The following is a 16657-nucleotide window of genomic DNA, read 5'->3' as shown; positions in this document are numbered from 1 at the left end:
AGATTTGTACATATTTACAAAGCAATGAACAACAAAGTAATAGTACTGAAATTGAAGTACAATGATTACACAGGCCGACAAAATGTGACATGGGTCGGTGTCCAGGCCTGCCACTATTTTATTTCGATAAATGAGGCTTTTCTAAGCATAAGTTGCCACTACGCCTATAGTCCATCAGCTCTAGTATTTGCGGTATCTTTAATTTAAGAAAATCACAAATTTTCTTCGTCTTTCAATTCTTCAAGAGTGGTCAACCAATTTTGGAAATCTTTTCGGAATTAAATAGTTACATGTCTGTTTTATAGGGTCGTTTTGGAAAATTCAATCTAACTCAACCACAAGAGGAGGTGGGCGCATTCAAAATTTTAAAGTCACAGCAAAGTTTAAAAATCTTCATTTGTAAACAGCGTTTAAAAATTAAATAAAAATATTTTCTTCAACAATGCATTTTTGATCCAAAGACACCTTGTGTCCTTATTGTTTAGGACACTCATCAGGTTTTTGTGAATTGTTTTGGAATTTTTAAAATTGTTTTTCTTACTTCCTTGACAGTGACGATTCACAAACAGTGCCCGAGGAGATGAAAAGCTATTTTTATCCTCATCTGTCCATTGGGTAAATCATCTTTAATGAGATGCGGAGACATCCCAAGCAAATCGCCCAGGATAGTGGCTCTGTATGAATATGACCGACTTCCTCTTAAAACTTTTTTTTTAAGATATCGGTTACGGAAAAAACGGTTCTGACCACAAAAGAACTCCTCGAAAACTCAATGCGCGTGGCCAGCTATATGCGATCGCTGGGACTACGCCAATCCGATGTCGTTGGAATTATGGCCAGGAACACGACCCACATTTTCTCCGTGGCATACGCTTGTTTTTTTAACGGAATCGCATTCCACGGAATCAATATAATGTACGACCGGAAGACAATCGCAAATCTGTACAACATCACCAAGCCGCGACTTATATTCTGCGATGGAGATGACTTCGAGAAAATTCGTGAGGCCACAGTTAATCTGGACGTGAAGATTGTAACCATGCGTAGGCATCCAATTGGTTCCATACGCATCGATGATGTCTTGGCCACTCCCATCGAGGATAACTTTCAGCCGGCTCGTCTGGAGCACGGTAACGATCAGAATCTGGTAATTATTTGCTCTTCGGGAACCACGGGGACTCCAAAGGCACTTACAATCTCAAATAGTACGAAGATCATTTCGGTCAACCAGTAGTAAGTAATGTAGAGTTCTATATTGGTTTTTTCAACTAATCAGATACATAACTATTAGCCATCTGAACACCGCTGATGTGCAATACACCAGCAACAACCTCGACTGGATAAGCGGAATATTGACCACCATTACTTCTGGGGTTTTCTCCACTACTCGCATAGTGGCCGATAATGCTTTCGATCCAGTCCTAGCATTAAAAATCATCAAGGAGTACAAGGTCACTTGGGTCATACAGGCTCCCTTCGCCTTGGCCATGATGGGCAACTGTCCGGAGTTTGAGACTGCCGACTTGACAAGCTTACGATGCTATTTCTACGGGGGATCTCGTATACCTGTGGATGTAGAGAATCGCATTCGAAGTCGTCTGAGTCGGGACTGTCTCCACTTTATCTATGGATTTATGGAGATGGGCAGTGTGGTTACAGCGAATTTTAACTTTGATCAAAAGCCTAACTCTGTGGGTCGCTTGCTAAATGGTATCAAATTGAAGATAATCAATGACAAGGGCGACTCCTTAGGCCCCGAGGAGGTAGGAGAGATATTGATAAATTGTAATCAGCATTGGTCTGGATATTGCGGAAACCCAGAAGCTACACTTAAAATGCAGGATCGTCAGGGATGGTATCATACTGCGGACCTCGGGTACATGGATAAGGATGGCTTTTTGTACATCGTGGATCGCAAGAACGATATGTTGAAATACCGAAGCATTTTGTACTATCCCAGCGAGGTCGAAGCTGTTATTGCCGAAATGTCAGGCGTTTCTGACGTCTGTGTTTTCGGGGTATACGATCAGATCGATGGGGATAAAGCAGCCGCAAATGTTGTGAGGAAGTGGGACAGTAAGATAAAGGCACAAGATGTAGTGGATTATGTGAAGGGACGCACCGACTCCCAGTACAAGCTGTTAAATGGAGGAGTCCTTATCGTGGATAACCTAATGCGCAGTGCCAACGGAAAACCCAATAGAAAGGCCAATAAAGTGCACTACCTGAAGGTCAAAGGAATTGTGGAATAATAGCTTTGGTTTAAAGTTTAATAAACAATTTTGATTCTCTTGTTGATTCCTCGCTGTTGTTTCCAATCAGTCAAATAGTTTCCTTCAAAAACAAAAATGTATGTAATAGTACCACACCCAAAAAAAATCTTGAGTGTCAATTTAATAACTGTGGCGTAAAATGATTTTCGATGTTCGAACTGAGCCTATCGCGACGGCGATAGGACGATGTTTTACTCAAGTATCGAATTCGTTTTATAATTGTCACACGCGCGTAAAATGGTGCGATGGCCCAGTGTGTAAGGCGTCTGCCCCTGATGCAAGAGGACCACGGTTCGAAAATAGATAAGTCAGAGTTAGTAAAAAGATTTTAAAATGCATATTTAACATTTCCCTAATAATTATACTCGTTACTCGTAGAGTAAAAGGGTATATTAGATTCGTGCAAAAGTATGTAACAGCTAGAAGGAAGCGTTTCCGACCCCATAAAGTATATATATTCCTGATCAGGGGCACTAGCCGAGTCGATCTAGCCATGTCCGTCTGTCCGTCTTTCCGTCTGTCCGTCTGTATGAACGCTGAGATCTCGGAAACTAAAAAAGCTAGAAGGTTGATATTTCCCACACTTATTCTTTGGCTTCCTACGCAGCGCCGAGCGCCACGCCCCCTCTAACGCCCACAATCGCCCACTAACGATTTTAAAATGGGTCCTGCGCCCACATCTTTTAAGATTTCCGAGAAATATAAATTCAATTTTGTTGTGTATATTTATACCTATCGAAATGTAGAAGACATTTTTCAAATCGGACCATTCATTTAAAAGTTATAAGCAATCAAAATGTATATATCTATCTCCCTCGCACTCCCTTTAGCCGAGTTACGATTATTAGTTGGGACACCAACCCGAGTACAGCGCTCGCACTCCCTTTAGTTGAGTTACGGGTATTAGATAGTCGGGACACCAACCCGACTACACTTTATGCTCTGCTGAAGCGTTTCGATATGGGGTTTCAAATGTGCCACATTCTGTACCCAAAAACAACAAATTTACCAGAGAAATTCTGCCGAACGTTGACGAAGGTCGTTTCAAACAGATTATGCGGATGAACTGGCAAACTTTTGATTTTATTGTTAACCTAATACAATATGAGGAAGTCTTTACTTCCTAACGATCCGATCTGCAACTCCCTGTGAAGGTACAGTTAATGATAGTTTTGTATCGCCTTGGCTCTTACGGAGAAGGAAGTTCCATTGCGAAAACTGCGGCCTTTTTTGGAGTCGGAGATGGTGGCACTATAATGAGAGCTACATTCCGAGTATTCAAGGCTACACACAAAAAAATTTGATTGGTAAAATTGACCAACAAATATAGTTGCGTAACTATTAAAATACTTACGTGTAGGGAAGAGTGGGGCAATTTCGTCACCGGGGCAATTTCTTCACCAGCAATATCTCGGAATCCATAGGTCGTAAAAATATATAATTTTTTTTGTTAGTCCTTCAAGACTGCATGACACAACCAATGAATTTTTATTGCACAGAAGGCCATTAAGCTATAATATTAAATGTGATTTAGCAGTACAAAAGCTGCAAATTGTTCTCCACGAAATTTGTTCTGCATCCCACGATTGCAAAGGAAAAAAACGAGGTAATTTTATATAATACGCAGTGCTATAATGTGCATTTCTGCGTAAGTGATTTTTAACTTTGCGCGTTATTTCGGAAGAAAAAAAAACATTTCTAAAAAAACATTGGTTGGGGAAATTTTGCCACCCTATGCTTGGGGCAAATTCGTCCCCTATTTTAAAGATTTTTTTTCTTTGCTCAAATTCCTTGATTTAATTTAATTGTAATTAAATTTACTGATTTAGCGATATGGTACGAAACTACAAAAGGAAGACTGAGCCAACTAATTTGGGCAAAATTCAGGATGCAATTAACGCTATGAAAAATGCATATATGAGCGAGAAAAGAGCCGCACGCGATTTTAATGTGCCAAGAAGTACACTGAGGGACTGGCTAAAACGCAACTCTGAAGAATTGGTTGCCAAAAATGACCTTTCTACAGTTAAGGCGGGGAAAAAACTGATTTTTACTGCAGAAGCTGTAAGTACCTTAGAAGGATACATTCAAACCAGCAATGACATGTATTTTGGTCTGTGCCCGAAGCAGTTGCCAGTCTTAGCATATGAATTTGGGAAAAAATTAAGTGTCGTTATGCCGCTTACATGGGAAAAGAACAAAATGGCTGGTACTGAGTGGTTCCGGGGCTTCTTAGGGCGACACTCCGCTCTGGCACTTCGCAAACCTGAGGCCACCAGTTTGTCCCGAGCAACAAATTTTAACGTGACGAATGTTAGACTGTTTTTCCACTTATTGAAAGAAGTCCTGTTAAATTATTCATTCTCGCCATTTAACATATGGAACATGGATGAGACAGGCGTAACAACGGTTCAAACTCCGCAAAAAGTACTTGCGCGTCGTGGAATGAAGCAAGTAGGAAGAGTTACTTCAGCCGAAAGGGGAACGCTAGTAACTCTAGCCATGGCAGTTTCAGCAGGAGGACGTTCCTTCCTTGCCACCATTCTTTGTATTTCCCAGAAAAAATTTCAAAACGCACTTTCTCAATGGAGGACCGTTAGGATGCGTCGGAGTGGCAAATCCTAGTGGCTGGATGAAATCTGAAGACTTTTTAAGTTTTCTAAAGTTTTTCAAATCGCATGTCCATTGTTCTACGGAGGAACCCACCCTTATAATTCTGGACAACCATGCATCCCATTTAAGTATTGCTGGGCTCGAATATTGCAAGGAAAGCGGTATAGTTATTTTGTCGCTTCCACCGCACTGTTCGCATAAGCTGCAGCCCTTAGATCGGACCGTGTTTGGTCCTTTAAAAACTTCAATAAAACTCACAATGCGATTAGGGGCTGTCCATATATTACGTAATCACGTTTTTGACCCCCCCCGCTGGTGATCAACAGTAGTCTTTCAATAAACACCCCCCCCCCCCCCATGATTACGTAATGCCAAGAAAAACAAGAGAGAACGCTATAGTCGGGTTGGTATCCCGACTATTTAATACCCGTCACTCAGCTAAAGCGAACGCTGTACTCGGCTTGGTTTCCCGACTATAATCGTAACTCAGCTAAAGGGAGTGCGAGGGAGACAGATATATACATTTTGATTGCGTATAACTTTTAAATGAATGGTCCGATTTGAAAAATGTCTTCTACATTTCGATAGGTATAAATATACACAACAAAATTACATTTATACTTTTCGGAAATCTTTAAAGATGAGGGCGCAGGACCCATTTTAAAATCGTTAGTGGGCGATTGTGGGCTTAAATAAACTTGCGCTGCGTAGGAAGCCAAAGAATATGTGTGGGATATCTCAACCTTCTAGCTTTTGTAGTTTCCGAGATCTCAGCGTTCATACAGACGGACAGACGGAGAGACGGACAGACGGACAGACGGACATGGCTAGATCGACTCTGCTAGTGACCCTGATCAAGAATATATATACTTTATAGGGTCGGAAACGCTTCCTTCTAGCTGTTACATACTTTTGCACGAATACAATATACCCTTTTACTCTACGAGTAACGGGTATAAAAATTGGTTGCTTTAATCTGTGGATTCAAACGGAGATGCAAGCCAATCTTTAATATTGTTTATAAATGGAGTTTGGTATGACACAGTCGGTTCGTCTACGTTGAAATTATCTCCAACATACTCTTCGTCAAGCCACTCCAGGTCTTCGCATCCTTCGTGTAATTGAACCACTAAACATTCTCTTTTTCGCCGCCAAGCCACTAAAAAAAATTTTTCTCTGCTTTCCTATCCAAGTTTGTAGATATAATTCAAGGAATAAAACTTTTTAAATAAATTCTTTAAATAAAAACAAGAAAGGAAGTTAACTTCGGCCAGCCGAAGTTTATATACCCTTGCAGGTAAGCCTACCTAAAATGTTGTTTTTTGTCAAAAATCAAAAACTTTCTATAAAGTTTTTTCTATTATTTTGTTAATTATTTCTATGGCAGCCATAAGATATAGTGGTCCGATCCGGCTCGTTCCGACATATGTACTACCTGCAATAGAAAGAAGACTTTTGGGAAAGTTTCATCGCGATAGCTTTAAAACTGAGGGACTAGTTCGCATAGAAACGGACAGACGGACAGACGGACATGGCTAGATGGACTCGGCTATTGATGCTGATCAAGAATATATATACTTTATGTGGTCCGAAACGTCTCCTTCACTGCATTGCAAACATCTGCAAGGGTATAAAAAACATAAAATGATTACGTAATCATTGTGCAAAACCCCCCCTCCCCAAGTAATCAAACATAATCATTTCAATGACCCCCCCCTAGGTGATTACGTAATATATGGACAGCCCCTTATTGGATGACAGAAAATCCGGGTAAAAAAATGACAATATATGACATTCCGTTGATTATTAGCAAGTCGTTGCCATTAGCGGTTTCAAGCAAAAACATTGTTTCCGGCTTCCAATGCACCGGAATCGCACCCTTTAACCCTGATATTTTTAAGGAAAGCGAGTTTCTTCCGAGCAGTGTTACCGACCGTGTCAACCCGAATACTACTTTGGAAATGGATCATAAGCCGAGTATTACAACCTCAAGTTCACCAGACGGCAATAAAAGTATAGAAGAAGTGTTGCATTCCACCAAGCCTTTTCCGAAAGCAGAACCAAGAAAACAAACGCAAAAAGAAAGAAAACGGCGTAAAGCAGCTATTTTAACCGATCCTGAAGTAATGGACGAGTTGGCTAAGGAGCAGAATCAGGCAAAAGTTAAGAAACTACCGGCAGCAGGAACCAAAAAGACGTTAACCAAAATCAATAAAAAACGAGGACGGAAGCTAACTTCGACAAGCCGAAGTTTTAATACCCTTGCAGATTTCACAAATGAAAATAGCAACATGAATTAATAAACAACAAAATATTCTATAATTGAAAAAAATAAACATTTTAAATTTTTCACCCTATTGTTTCTATTGGAGCTATATGATATAGACGTCCAATCGGCACGCGCTTTTACCCTGATCAAGGTACGCACAAAAAAATACGATTTGGAAAGTTTCATGGGAATAGCTTATATTTTGCGCGTCAAATTTTGACCGATTTCACCCTATTGTTCCTATGGGAGCTATAAGATATAGACGTCCGATCGGTACGCGCTTTTACCCTGATCAAGGTATGCGTAAAAGAATAAGATTCATGTCAAAAGCTCTTACACTGAGCGAAATATCTTCATTTTGTGTAAGCTATATCCGATTGTTCCTATGGGAGCTATAGGATATAGACGTCCGATCGGGTCGGCTTTCAAACTTGATCTGCGTACACATGTTTTAGGACGACTGTGAAAGTTTCAAGGCGCTAGCTTTTAAACTGAGCTCGCAAACGGTATAGAAACAGATGGACAGACGGACAGACGGTCAGACGGACAGACGGACATGGCTATATCGACTCCCCTATCGATCCTGATCAAGAATATATATACTTTATGGGGTCGGAAACGTCTCCTTCACGTTACATGCTTCTGACCAAAATATAATACCCTCTGCAAGGGTGTAATAAAATCAAGGGTTTAAATTATTTTTTATTTACCTATCTAATTATTTATTTATTTACAATTAAATTAAAACCAGAAAAACTGCAGTAGTAGGCTGCGCCGTCTCTGTTGTATTTACTATTAAATGCTACTCTTGACTTGTGTAGCATATTTACAGGCGTTCAATTCCCTAGATTTTTATAGGGGGTGAAATTGCCCCACAATAATGGTTTCAGTTTTTAATTTCTTATAAATCGCCCAGGCTATTAAAAAAAAAGAGAAATATTACATTTTAAAGCTTGGTGCTAACCGCATTCAACAGTAGAAATAGAAATATGATTATGTGGCACAAGATGAACAAAAAATAGCTTTGAAAAAATGCTGACGAAATTGCCCCACTCTCCCCTATTTTGTTTTTGCTTTGGGTGTGTGTCTTTGCTAATTGTGTGTATTTTGTTGTTGTGGAATAACTATTTACTTAGTAGAATTGAAAATTTTGCTGGTTGGGGCCTGTTTGACAATTATTACAGTTGATTTTACCAAGTTTGTTTTTGTGTGTATTTTAAAAATAGCTAAAACATATTTGTATTGGCCGAACTTGGAAGAACGTGCGTCGATTGTACAAAAAACATTTGACGAATTACCAATTTGGTTTGGATATGTTAATGGCAGTGATATTCCCTTGGCCGAAAAACCAGTAGAAGATGCAGTATCGTATTACTCCAGGAAGCAAAAACATTCTATAAAAATGCAAGCTGTTTGCGATCATCGGAAGCTCATTAGACACTTGGTGGTTGGATGGCCAGGCAGTGTCCATGACAGCCGCATTTTTCAAACTTCCACTCTATACAAAGTCAGACTTATTTTTTACTGGTGACCAATGGATCGCCGGAGACAGTGCCTATAGACTGTCTGAGTAAGTTATTACACCCTTTCGTGCCAATTCAACTGACCTTACACGTCTGCCCGGAATAACTTTAATAAAACTTTTAGCAGTTACAGAGTACGCATAGAGCATTGCTTCGGAATGTTAAAAAAAAGATTCAATAGTTTGAAAGGACTAAAGATAATGGCAAAGGATGGTAAAAGCTTATCGGTGATTAGCGACTGGGTATTTGTTTGCGCAGTTTTCCAAAATATAATTATTTTATCTGGCCATGATGATATAATGGATTTCGATATACCCCCCTTAAGTGATAATGATCAATTTGATGATGTTCCTGATACGACAGGGAAGAATTCATCTAAAGGAGAGCAAAAAGTCGATTAATTTATAAAAAAATATGTCAAAGTACAAAATAATTGAGTCCTAAAATGAATTCATAATATGTTCGATTTTTATTTTCATGTGTTAATATACTTTTATGTTGGTGCTACAAATTTTGTGATTTAACTATTTTTAATGTACTGTAAATTTAATTTTAGAGTTTCAAGGCGCTCTTCCTTTTCTAGCTGGAGCTTTTTCAATTCGATTTCTTTGTCCATTTGCTGTTATTTAAAGACAAGTTCCTTTTCGACTTCTCCCAGTCTAGCTTCTCCTTGTCCATTTTAATTTGGCTTTGCTGCATTTGGCCAAACTTTTCTTTTTCCCATTTCAGCTTTTCCTTCTCAATCTCTAATCGCGCCTGTTGCATCATTTGCATTTCAGACTTGGTTTTGCCTTTGCCCTCTGTTGCCTTCCGCGATGGAGGCTCTGACGATGCTCTTTTGGCAACTGGCTCATCTTCAGTATCGGTCCCCATAGTGCTACTCATATCAATCGAGTTGTTGTTCAACTCGGCAATCTCTTCATAGCCAACTAGGACTTCCAAGTCGCTTTCGAACGAGTCTACAACTCTTGAAGGAACAACACTTTTCCGCTTTCCAAAGATGTCGTGCAGCCTCTCGAAGTGGGAACATATCTTTTCCAAATAGTCTGAAAACATACACTTGTTATTACTTATTGGATTCTTTGTTAAAAATCTTACTTTCAACCGAAGTCCCATCCCCTTCCTCAAGGAGTCCAGCTCCACTTTGGTTGCGCCACTCGACCGCCTTTATAAACTGAGACTTGCAGTAACTCATTTTGTTTTTTAATGATTGTACGCCAGCATCACGAAATGGTGCATATTCTTCAATTATCTTCTGGTAAAACTTTTTAGCGGTCGGTTTCTGTGAGAATAAAATGATTAATTTATATCAATTAGTTAGGATGTTTACTTACCTCAAGCTTCTCTGGGCAATCCTTGACTTTTTCCTAAACCATTTCTACAAAAATGGCCAAAACTTCTGTTGTCCACTTAAACGACTTGGCATACTCCCGCTTGCGCTTCACCAAAAAATCGAAATTATCCTTAAAATAAATCAAATTAGTTATTAATATTCAATTTTTTTAAATTTGTTTGTCATTTACCTCTTCTTCCATGTTTACAAGTGACCAGAGTTACCCTCTTACTTTTAATCGATAACAGCGACAACTCTGGCTTTTCAGCAATTCAACAAAATTTTCATCAGCCTCGGAGCTGTTGAATTGCTGAAATTTCTGAAAGTTGACTTTGTATGGAACAGCTGATTAACAGCTGACCCAAATTCAACAATTCAACAGTTTACGGAATCCCCTCAATACCAAAACCTAGCACCTTGGCCCCTGAGCCATGCCCATATTATTTTCTTCCCTGGCAGAATGGTTACAGGAGCATTCAAGCAAATGCCAAATTTTATTTAATACTAACAAAATAACAAAATGACACCGGGTAGTGGCTTTTTAACACCAAAAGGGTCAAATTAATATTTTCAAAGGTATTACACCAGAATAGGGTCAATTTAATGACTTTCGGATCAAACATTTTTTGGCACTCAATAGTGTCACATTGACACCTAAATAGGGGCATATTGATGACTTTTTTTTTGGGAGCAGCAACACCAACGTTAAGCAACTCCCACATCTTCTACTTTTTCATAATTACTCGATTTTCTATTCTCTAGAAAATTCGAAAACACAACATTATTCATTTTTGTAAGGAAGACTTCGTTTTTGATAAGCTCTCTTATTTGAGGTCCATCAAAAACTCTGGCTCTAATTTTCTCCTTGCTGACGCCTAAAAACTGATTTCTTCTTACGAAACACAAGTCTTCTGGATCCATAGCCCTAATGAACTGTTTCATTAATACCAGCTTTAGGTGCAAAGGAGGTAAAATAATTTTATCCTTTGAAATAATGGGCTTATGAATTATATTGTTTTTTTCAATTGTCTCTGTTTTTCGTTTTGGCCAATCAGTTTAATTCCAGTGACAATTATTAGCCCGACTGTCCCAAAGACACAAAAAGCATGGAAGTTTTGTGTAACCACTTTGAAGGCCCAACAGAAAATTTACCATTTTTAAATCGACACAAACATTCCACTGGAGTTTATCGTATTCATTTTTTCGAAGAACGTTTCAATATTTTAATATTCCTCTTTCAATGTCGTAAAGATTATTTTTCGCCGTTGTGCAACAAAATGCACTTTAGACTTCTTTTAGAACTGTCTATAAATAGACTCGGCATCGTAGAATCGTACGAGTAGCATGGTAGCATCGCCCACAAATTTCTAATTTGACATATTAAAATACATTTTATTAAAATTTCCCCTTCTTCTAAAGAATTGACGGGTTAATTCTTTTTTAGTTTAAGACAACAAATCCATACGTGTTATGGTCATTTAATGGTTCTTCTTCTTCCAAAGAATTTGCCGTCTCATTTTGGTCAAGATTTCGTGTATGTCGGGTACCAAGACGGTAAAATATAAGAAAAACAAGAAAGGACGCTAGCTTCGGCCAGCCGAAGCTTATATACCCTTAGAGATCAATTCTATTATCTTCCAAAAACATTACGCTCGTAAGTAACTGTCGACACTTTCAATATGTTCGGCAAATAACACTTATTTACTGACACATTGGGAAAATTGTCAGAACGAAACAGTTTAATTTCTGTTTTCAGTTTTTTCTGTCTTTGCTCAACAGAAAACAGTTTGTTTTGTGTCAAATGTGTTTCTGTTTTCCAGAGAAAGTTATTCTGGGACAATTATTCATATGTGTCTCAGTGTAAAACTTTTACTGTTGAAAACAAAAATTTGTTAAAATGGGTCGCCCAAAAAAACATGAAAGTGTGTATTTGTTTTTTAAATACGAATCCGGGAGTAATAAATCGACATGCAACGTGTGTGGTATTAAACTGAGCGGTCAACATACAACCAATTTAAGGAGGCACCTCAATGTAAAACATGATGATATTTTTAATGATTTGGAGCCCAACAGCAATAACAGCGATGCGCGGGAAATGTCGAATAAGAGAAAAATCACAATTACGACCAGCGAAGAATCGTTAACTTCATCAATTTTTAAAATTGTAAGTACAGATGGTAGGCCTTTCTTGCTTCTAGACAGCGATGGGTTCCGCGAGATTGTGGACCCAATATATGAAGCGCTCTCTATGATCCCCATAACATCGCGTAATGTTATGCATTATGTTAAATTAAAGGAGCAGACCATTAAAGAAAGTATACGGACTTTAGTGAGAAACGAAGCTCTCTTAGTGCGCAAAACATAAATTCGCTTTTAGTTGTGAAGCTAAACGCCGAATAAAGTTTTGTTCGAAAAATTGGTCAAACATCAAAATTTTATATACACTCATGAACAAATTTTTATAAAATAATTTATTATTCGGCAATTCAAAGTTTAAATATATACGCTAAAACCATATCACGCATAAACAGTGTATTTATATAACTATATGGAAAAGACTTAAAATTTTTAAGTTAGAAATGAGCACACAATCCAAATGGACACTTATTCTGAGACAGTTATAGGTTTTGATCATTCAAAAACACTTATTCAGTGAGGTGAAAGCAAAAGTCTCCCTTTTTTTCTGTTATTGAGAGACAGAAATAAAGTTTGTGTCAGCCGAATTTAGTCAACAGAAAACACTTTAAAAGAAAAAATAACTGTTTTCTGTCCGAGACTGACAGAAAATTTTTGATTTTTCTGTTTTGTGAGTAACAAGACAGTTTCAGAAATAAGGGTTAGCAGTTATTTACGAGCTCTGGTTAAAACAATCAAAATTTTAGCTGCTTTCGTATTATTTTGGCAATATTTTTTTGATCCTTCCTATGGGAGCTATGTATTATAGACGTCCGAATTTTATTAAATTTAATTAAAAATTTTGTTAAAATGTTAAGGAAAAGCTATATCCCAGAGATGAAAAGAATGTATAAAAAATTAACAAACATCCGATCTTAGCTTTTCTTTAAGAAGCAGTTCAAAATAAATGAAAAATGCACTATTAGTTTTGTTTTAAAATATTTCAGCTTTAATGCACTATTAGTTTTGTTTATTTTAATTTTAATTTGAGTTGAAGAATTCACGCATGTATGCACGAGTTTGCCTTGTCTGAAAATCAAGTGAAATCATTAAACATTATTGTTACCGTTAATGAGAATTAATATGCTTACTAGAATTTTTGCGGCTCCTAGGCATTGGTTTCCTCTGTCTCCTCTGCTTCGGTGAACACCTCATTGGCTAGGTTATCGAAGCCGTCGATGGCCACAAATCCCTCCTCTGAGGTGTCCACTCCTACAGCCTGAGCACATGGCGAAGCTCGTCGAAGTCCTCAAGCTCGTCGAAGTGGGCGAACGTCTTCCTTGCAGCCCCACTGACTGCATTGCTGCTTTTCACATTAAAACACGATTTTTTAACATTTTCAGCTTTGTTTTTATTTGGCCTCCGGCCTTGTTCATGTTTTTAGCCTTCATCGACTCTGCGAGGCCCTTGTAAATCAGATTGTTCCTTTTCGTTTTGCCATCGAGCTTGCCCAATATGTTGTCCTTCTCACAAGGCCAAGCAGCTCCGTAATATCGGCGTCTGACAAAAAAAGATCTTTTTGATTCCATTACTTTCATTCCATTCCATTTCAATAGTTATTCTTTTGTTTTCTGAATTTGCGTTTTAATTTTTTAACTTTTATGCATAGCGCTGCGACCTGGTCTGTATAGCGTTAAGTTGGTTGCGCACCACCAGTTCACGCTTTCAGGCTGAAATTATAGTCAACTTTCGTGTGTTGCCGAATTCGCGAAATGGCGTTTATACAGACACGAATCGGCCGAAAGCGCGAAATGATAGCGTGAATTCGGCATCGTATAAACACAGCAGCTCTAATGAATTTTTTTTAATGAATATTCGTTATATTTCAACCCTCTATCGAAAAAACCGTTTGGATATTTTCTGAGATTTGACCTCAATTTGCCTGTCACGTTTCACATGGGATGAGCCTTTACAGATATTGGGTCAGGTTACATTGGCGGATTGGAAAGATTTGTTTCCTTACAGGTCAATTTGAGCTTTGAGGATTAGGGAAAACCTGAAATGAGAAATACATATTAACAAATTCCCGGATTACATTTGCGTTCCGTTATTGACTACCTATGGAACATATGGTTAGTTTATTGGTCATTTCAGGTATGAAATGCCCAAAGCCCGCAATAAAAAAATTACGTGCCTACCTGTTGCATATAATAAGACCCGAAAGGGAACCACTAGCTACAGTTGTCGAGCTGCCACCATAGCGAAAAGACGTGTGCTTCAGTTCAGTTTCTCAAACATATCAAGATGCCAGCATACACTTGCACCCAGATCCTGGACGCATACGCGAAAGACCTGCCGTCAATATCCACCAAATTCACTCTGAACGCAGCCCACTTTAGGCAGCGCGATCTGAACTTGTTCGTCGACAGTTTGGAAACCATCTCTCGCCTAGAAAAAGAGAGGGACGAGCGTCGACAGCACCGACGTGAGCAAAAGCTGCAGCAGGCGCGTATGAACGAGTTGAAGGACGAACGCTGCGCCAGTCCAACACCCACACTCATAAAAATATTTTTCTACATTTTAGAAAATCGCCCTAAAAAATTTTTCGCCTTTGAACTGAGAAAAATTTTCTATTTTCACGACAAATTTGCCATAAATTTAAGGCAGGTGACCATAAAAAAATATTTTTAGGGTTAATTTTTCTATTTTTCTAATATTTAGGGCGGTTTTTTTCGATTTGCTTCGTTTTGACCTTTTCTAAATCCAACGGCGAATTGCCCTAATTTTTTTTCTAAAATTTTTCTAAATACAAGGGCGATTTGCCTTAAAAATCACTCCAAAAGTGTGAAATTCGGTAGCCCAGCGGTCTAATCACTTGCGCTTTCAACTTTGCTATATGAGGACTAAGGTTGTGGGTTCGAACCCTGTGTGATTCAACTTGATTTTTATGTTTTTTTTTTTGTAAACATTATAATACTGAGGACATTTTTTCGTCCGAATTTTAAATTAAAGTAGTCTTTAAACCTTAAAAACGTATGGGAGTTCTGAGTTAAAAGCATACTTTATACGGTTTAGTTGCCTTTAGTCATATTATAACGTAGACCTCAAGAAAATAAGATATGTGCAGAGTTTGTTCGTCGTCTTGCGCGATGGGTCTGTGGTGCAGCGTTAGGACGTTAGACTCTAAACCGAGAGGTCGTGGGTTCGATTCTCGCAATGACCAAAAAAAGTAAGTTGTTTTTTCTCCTCATATTTATTTCCCTAATTCGTTTACAAACATGATTTTTCAGTTCTAACGGCTGTTCTGTATAGATCGGGCCCCCCTCTTAGCGCAGCTCCCATATAAGCTACACACCAATACAACAATATGAAACAGTGTCCTCCGCCGGTTTTGTGTAATTAAAGCAGTCCCAGTTCCCAGAATATACACGATTAAAAAATACATGCTTCCCAAATTCAGTTAAGCATGCTCAAACTCGAATTTTTTTAATTTGTCTAATTTTTTAGGGCATTTGCCTTTAAAAACAGAAAATTCGCCCTTAATTTTAGAAAAATACACCTTAAAATTAGGGCAAATCACCCTAAAAAAAGGAAAATATTTCTTATTTCAAGAAAAATCACCCTAAATTAAACCAAATTTCCATCGGGATTTTTTAGAAAATTTTTCTAAATACACGGGCGAATCGCCAGCGGATACGATTTATGGGCGATTTTCTAAATCCACGGGCGAAAAGTCAGTTTTTTAGGGCGATTTAGGGTAAAAATTTCTATGAGTGCAGTGCCGATGAGGCCGCTGACGAGCCTCTCTTGTACCTGGAGGCGAAGTGTATTCCCTATGCGGTGTCAGAACCCCGGGCTCCTTGTCTGCCCGAATACTGTACCTACGAAGACGAGGCCTACGGAAGTGTCTCCCATTCAGCGCGCAGCAGTGTCTCCTATTGTAGCTGCGTCGGCATTTCGAGTCAGGATTCAGACTCCGCTGAATCTGAAGTCAGCGGCTTACACATCGGGGCCTTCGTACGTCCGCGCTCCGTGGTAATAACGCAGTCCAAGCATACCTCTACAAGATCTCGGATCATTAATATGGTGTTGAAGAGAGAATACCCCAAAACCCCCTACACCGAACATCTGGAGTTTTGCGGTCCCGCAGAAAGCGAGGCCACTCGTGACCAGAACAGACGACCTACTGACAGTCGCAAAAGTTCGGAACATACTTTTTTGGACAAGGCCCTGCGCTATCTTACTTTATAAATTGCTTTAATATTCATAGTTTATAATGTACATATTAATGTAAAGCAGTTGCCCAAATTAAATTTAAATGCAACTAAAAATATCGTTTTTTAAGGGTGCTGGTTTGGGGCCATTTTTAGATATACATGTAAATATATTTGGCTTTGGCCTTAAACATCAACGTTTGGTATAAAAACACGAGAGAGTGCTATAGTCAAGTGCCTCGACTATCACCTGTCACTCAGTTAACCAAACTAAACAAAACAAGAGACAACGCTACAGTCGGGTGCCCCGACTATCA

General features: G+C 38.7%; 3 protein-coding genes across 3 annotated transcripts; 2 read left to right on the top strand and 1 right to left on the bottom strand.

Moving 5' to 3' along the window:
* The first annotated feature begins 587 nt into the window (after positions 1 to 587).
* On the top strand, positions 588 to 2252 carry LOC108055955 (luciferin 4-monooxygenase-like). The gene is made up of 2 exons (XM_070219529.1): positions 588 to 1233; positions 1292 to 2252. The coding sequence occupies exons 1-2, from the start codon at positions 773 to 775 to the stop codon at positions 2250 to 2252; spliced, it is 1422 nt and encodes a 473-aa protein (XP_070075630.1). The 5' UTR covers positions 588 to 772.
* Positions 2253 to 9242: 6990 nt separating this feature from the next.
* LOC138914835 (uncharacterized) lies at positions 9243 to 10213 on the bottom strand. Its single transcript, XM_070219528.1, has 4 exons — positions 10202 to 10213; positions 10061 to 10141; positions 9777 to 9960; positions 9243 to 9724 (listed from the first exon to the last, which is right to left on the bottom strand). Exons 1-4 carry the CDS (start codon positions 10211 to 10213, stop codon positions 9273 to 9275), a joined length of 729 nt encoding a protein of 242 aa, XP_070075629.1. The 3' UTR covers positions 9243 to 9272.
* A 4076-nt stretch (positions 10214 to 14289) lies between these two features.
* LOC108055962 (uncharacterized) lies at positions 14290 to 16377 on the top strand. Its single transcript, XM_044393681.2, has 2 exons — positions 14290 to 14681; positions 15906 to 16377. Exons 1-2 carry the CDS (start codon positions 14431 to 14433, stop codon positions 16375 to 16377), a joined length of 723 nt encoding a protein of 240 aa, XP_044249616.1. The 5' UTR covers positions 14290 to 14430.
* Positions 16378 to 16657: the final 280 nt, after the last annotated feature.

The sequence above is a fragment of the Drosophila takahashii genome, chromosome 2L, assembly GCF_030179915.1.
Source record: "Drosophila takahashii strain IR98-3 E-12201 chromosome 2L, DtakHiC1v2, whole genome shotgun sequence".
Classification (NCBI taxonomy): Eukaryota; Metazoa; Arthropoda; class Insecta; order Diptera; family Drosophilidae; genus Drosophila; species Drosophila takahashii.
This window is presented reverse-complemented; position numbering and strand designations above follow the sequence as displayed.

Coding starts and splice junctions, on each gene's coding strand:
- LOC108055955 (XM_070219529.1), top strand. CDS start 773: ATGCGCGTGGCCAGCTATATGCGATCGCTGGGACTACGCCAATCCGAT. Junction 1,234..1,291: donor ATCATTTCGGTCAACCAGTA/GTAAGTAATGTA, acceptor CATAACTATTAG/CCATCTGAACACCGCTGATG.
- LOC138914835 (XM_070219528.1), bottom strand. Junction 9,961..10,060: donor CAGAAGTTTTGGCCATTTTT/GTAGAAATGGTT, acceptor TTATTCTCACAG/AAACCGACCGCTAAAAAGTT. Junction 9,725..9,776: donor GGATGGGACTTCGGTTGAAA/GTAAGATTTTTA, acceptor GTATGTTTTCAG/ACTATTTGGAAAAGATATGT.
- LOC108055962 (XM_044393681.2), top strand. CDS start 14,431: ATGCCAGCATACACTTGCACCCAGATCCTGGACGCATACGCGAAAGAC. Junction 14,682..15,905: donor TGCGCCAGTCCAACACCCAC/ACTCATAAAAAT, acceptor CTATGAGTGCAG/TGCCGATGAGGCCGCTGACG.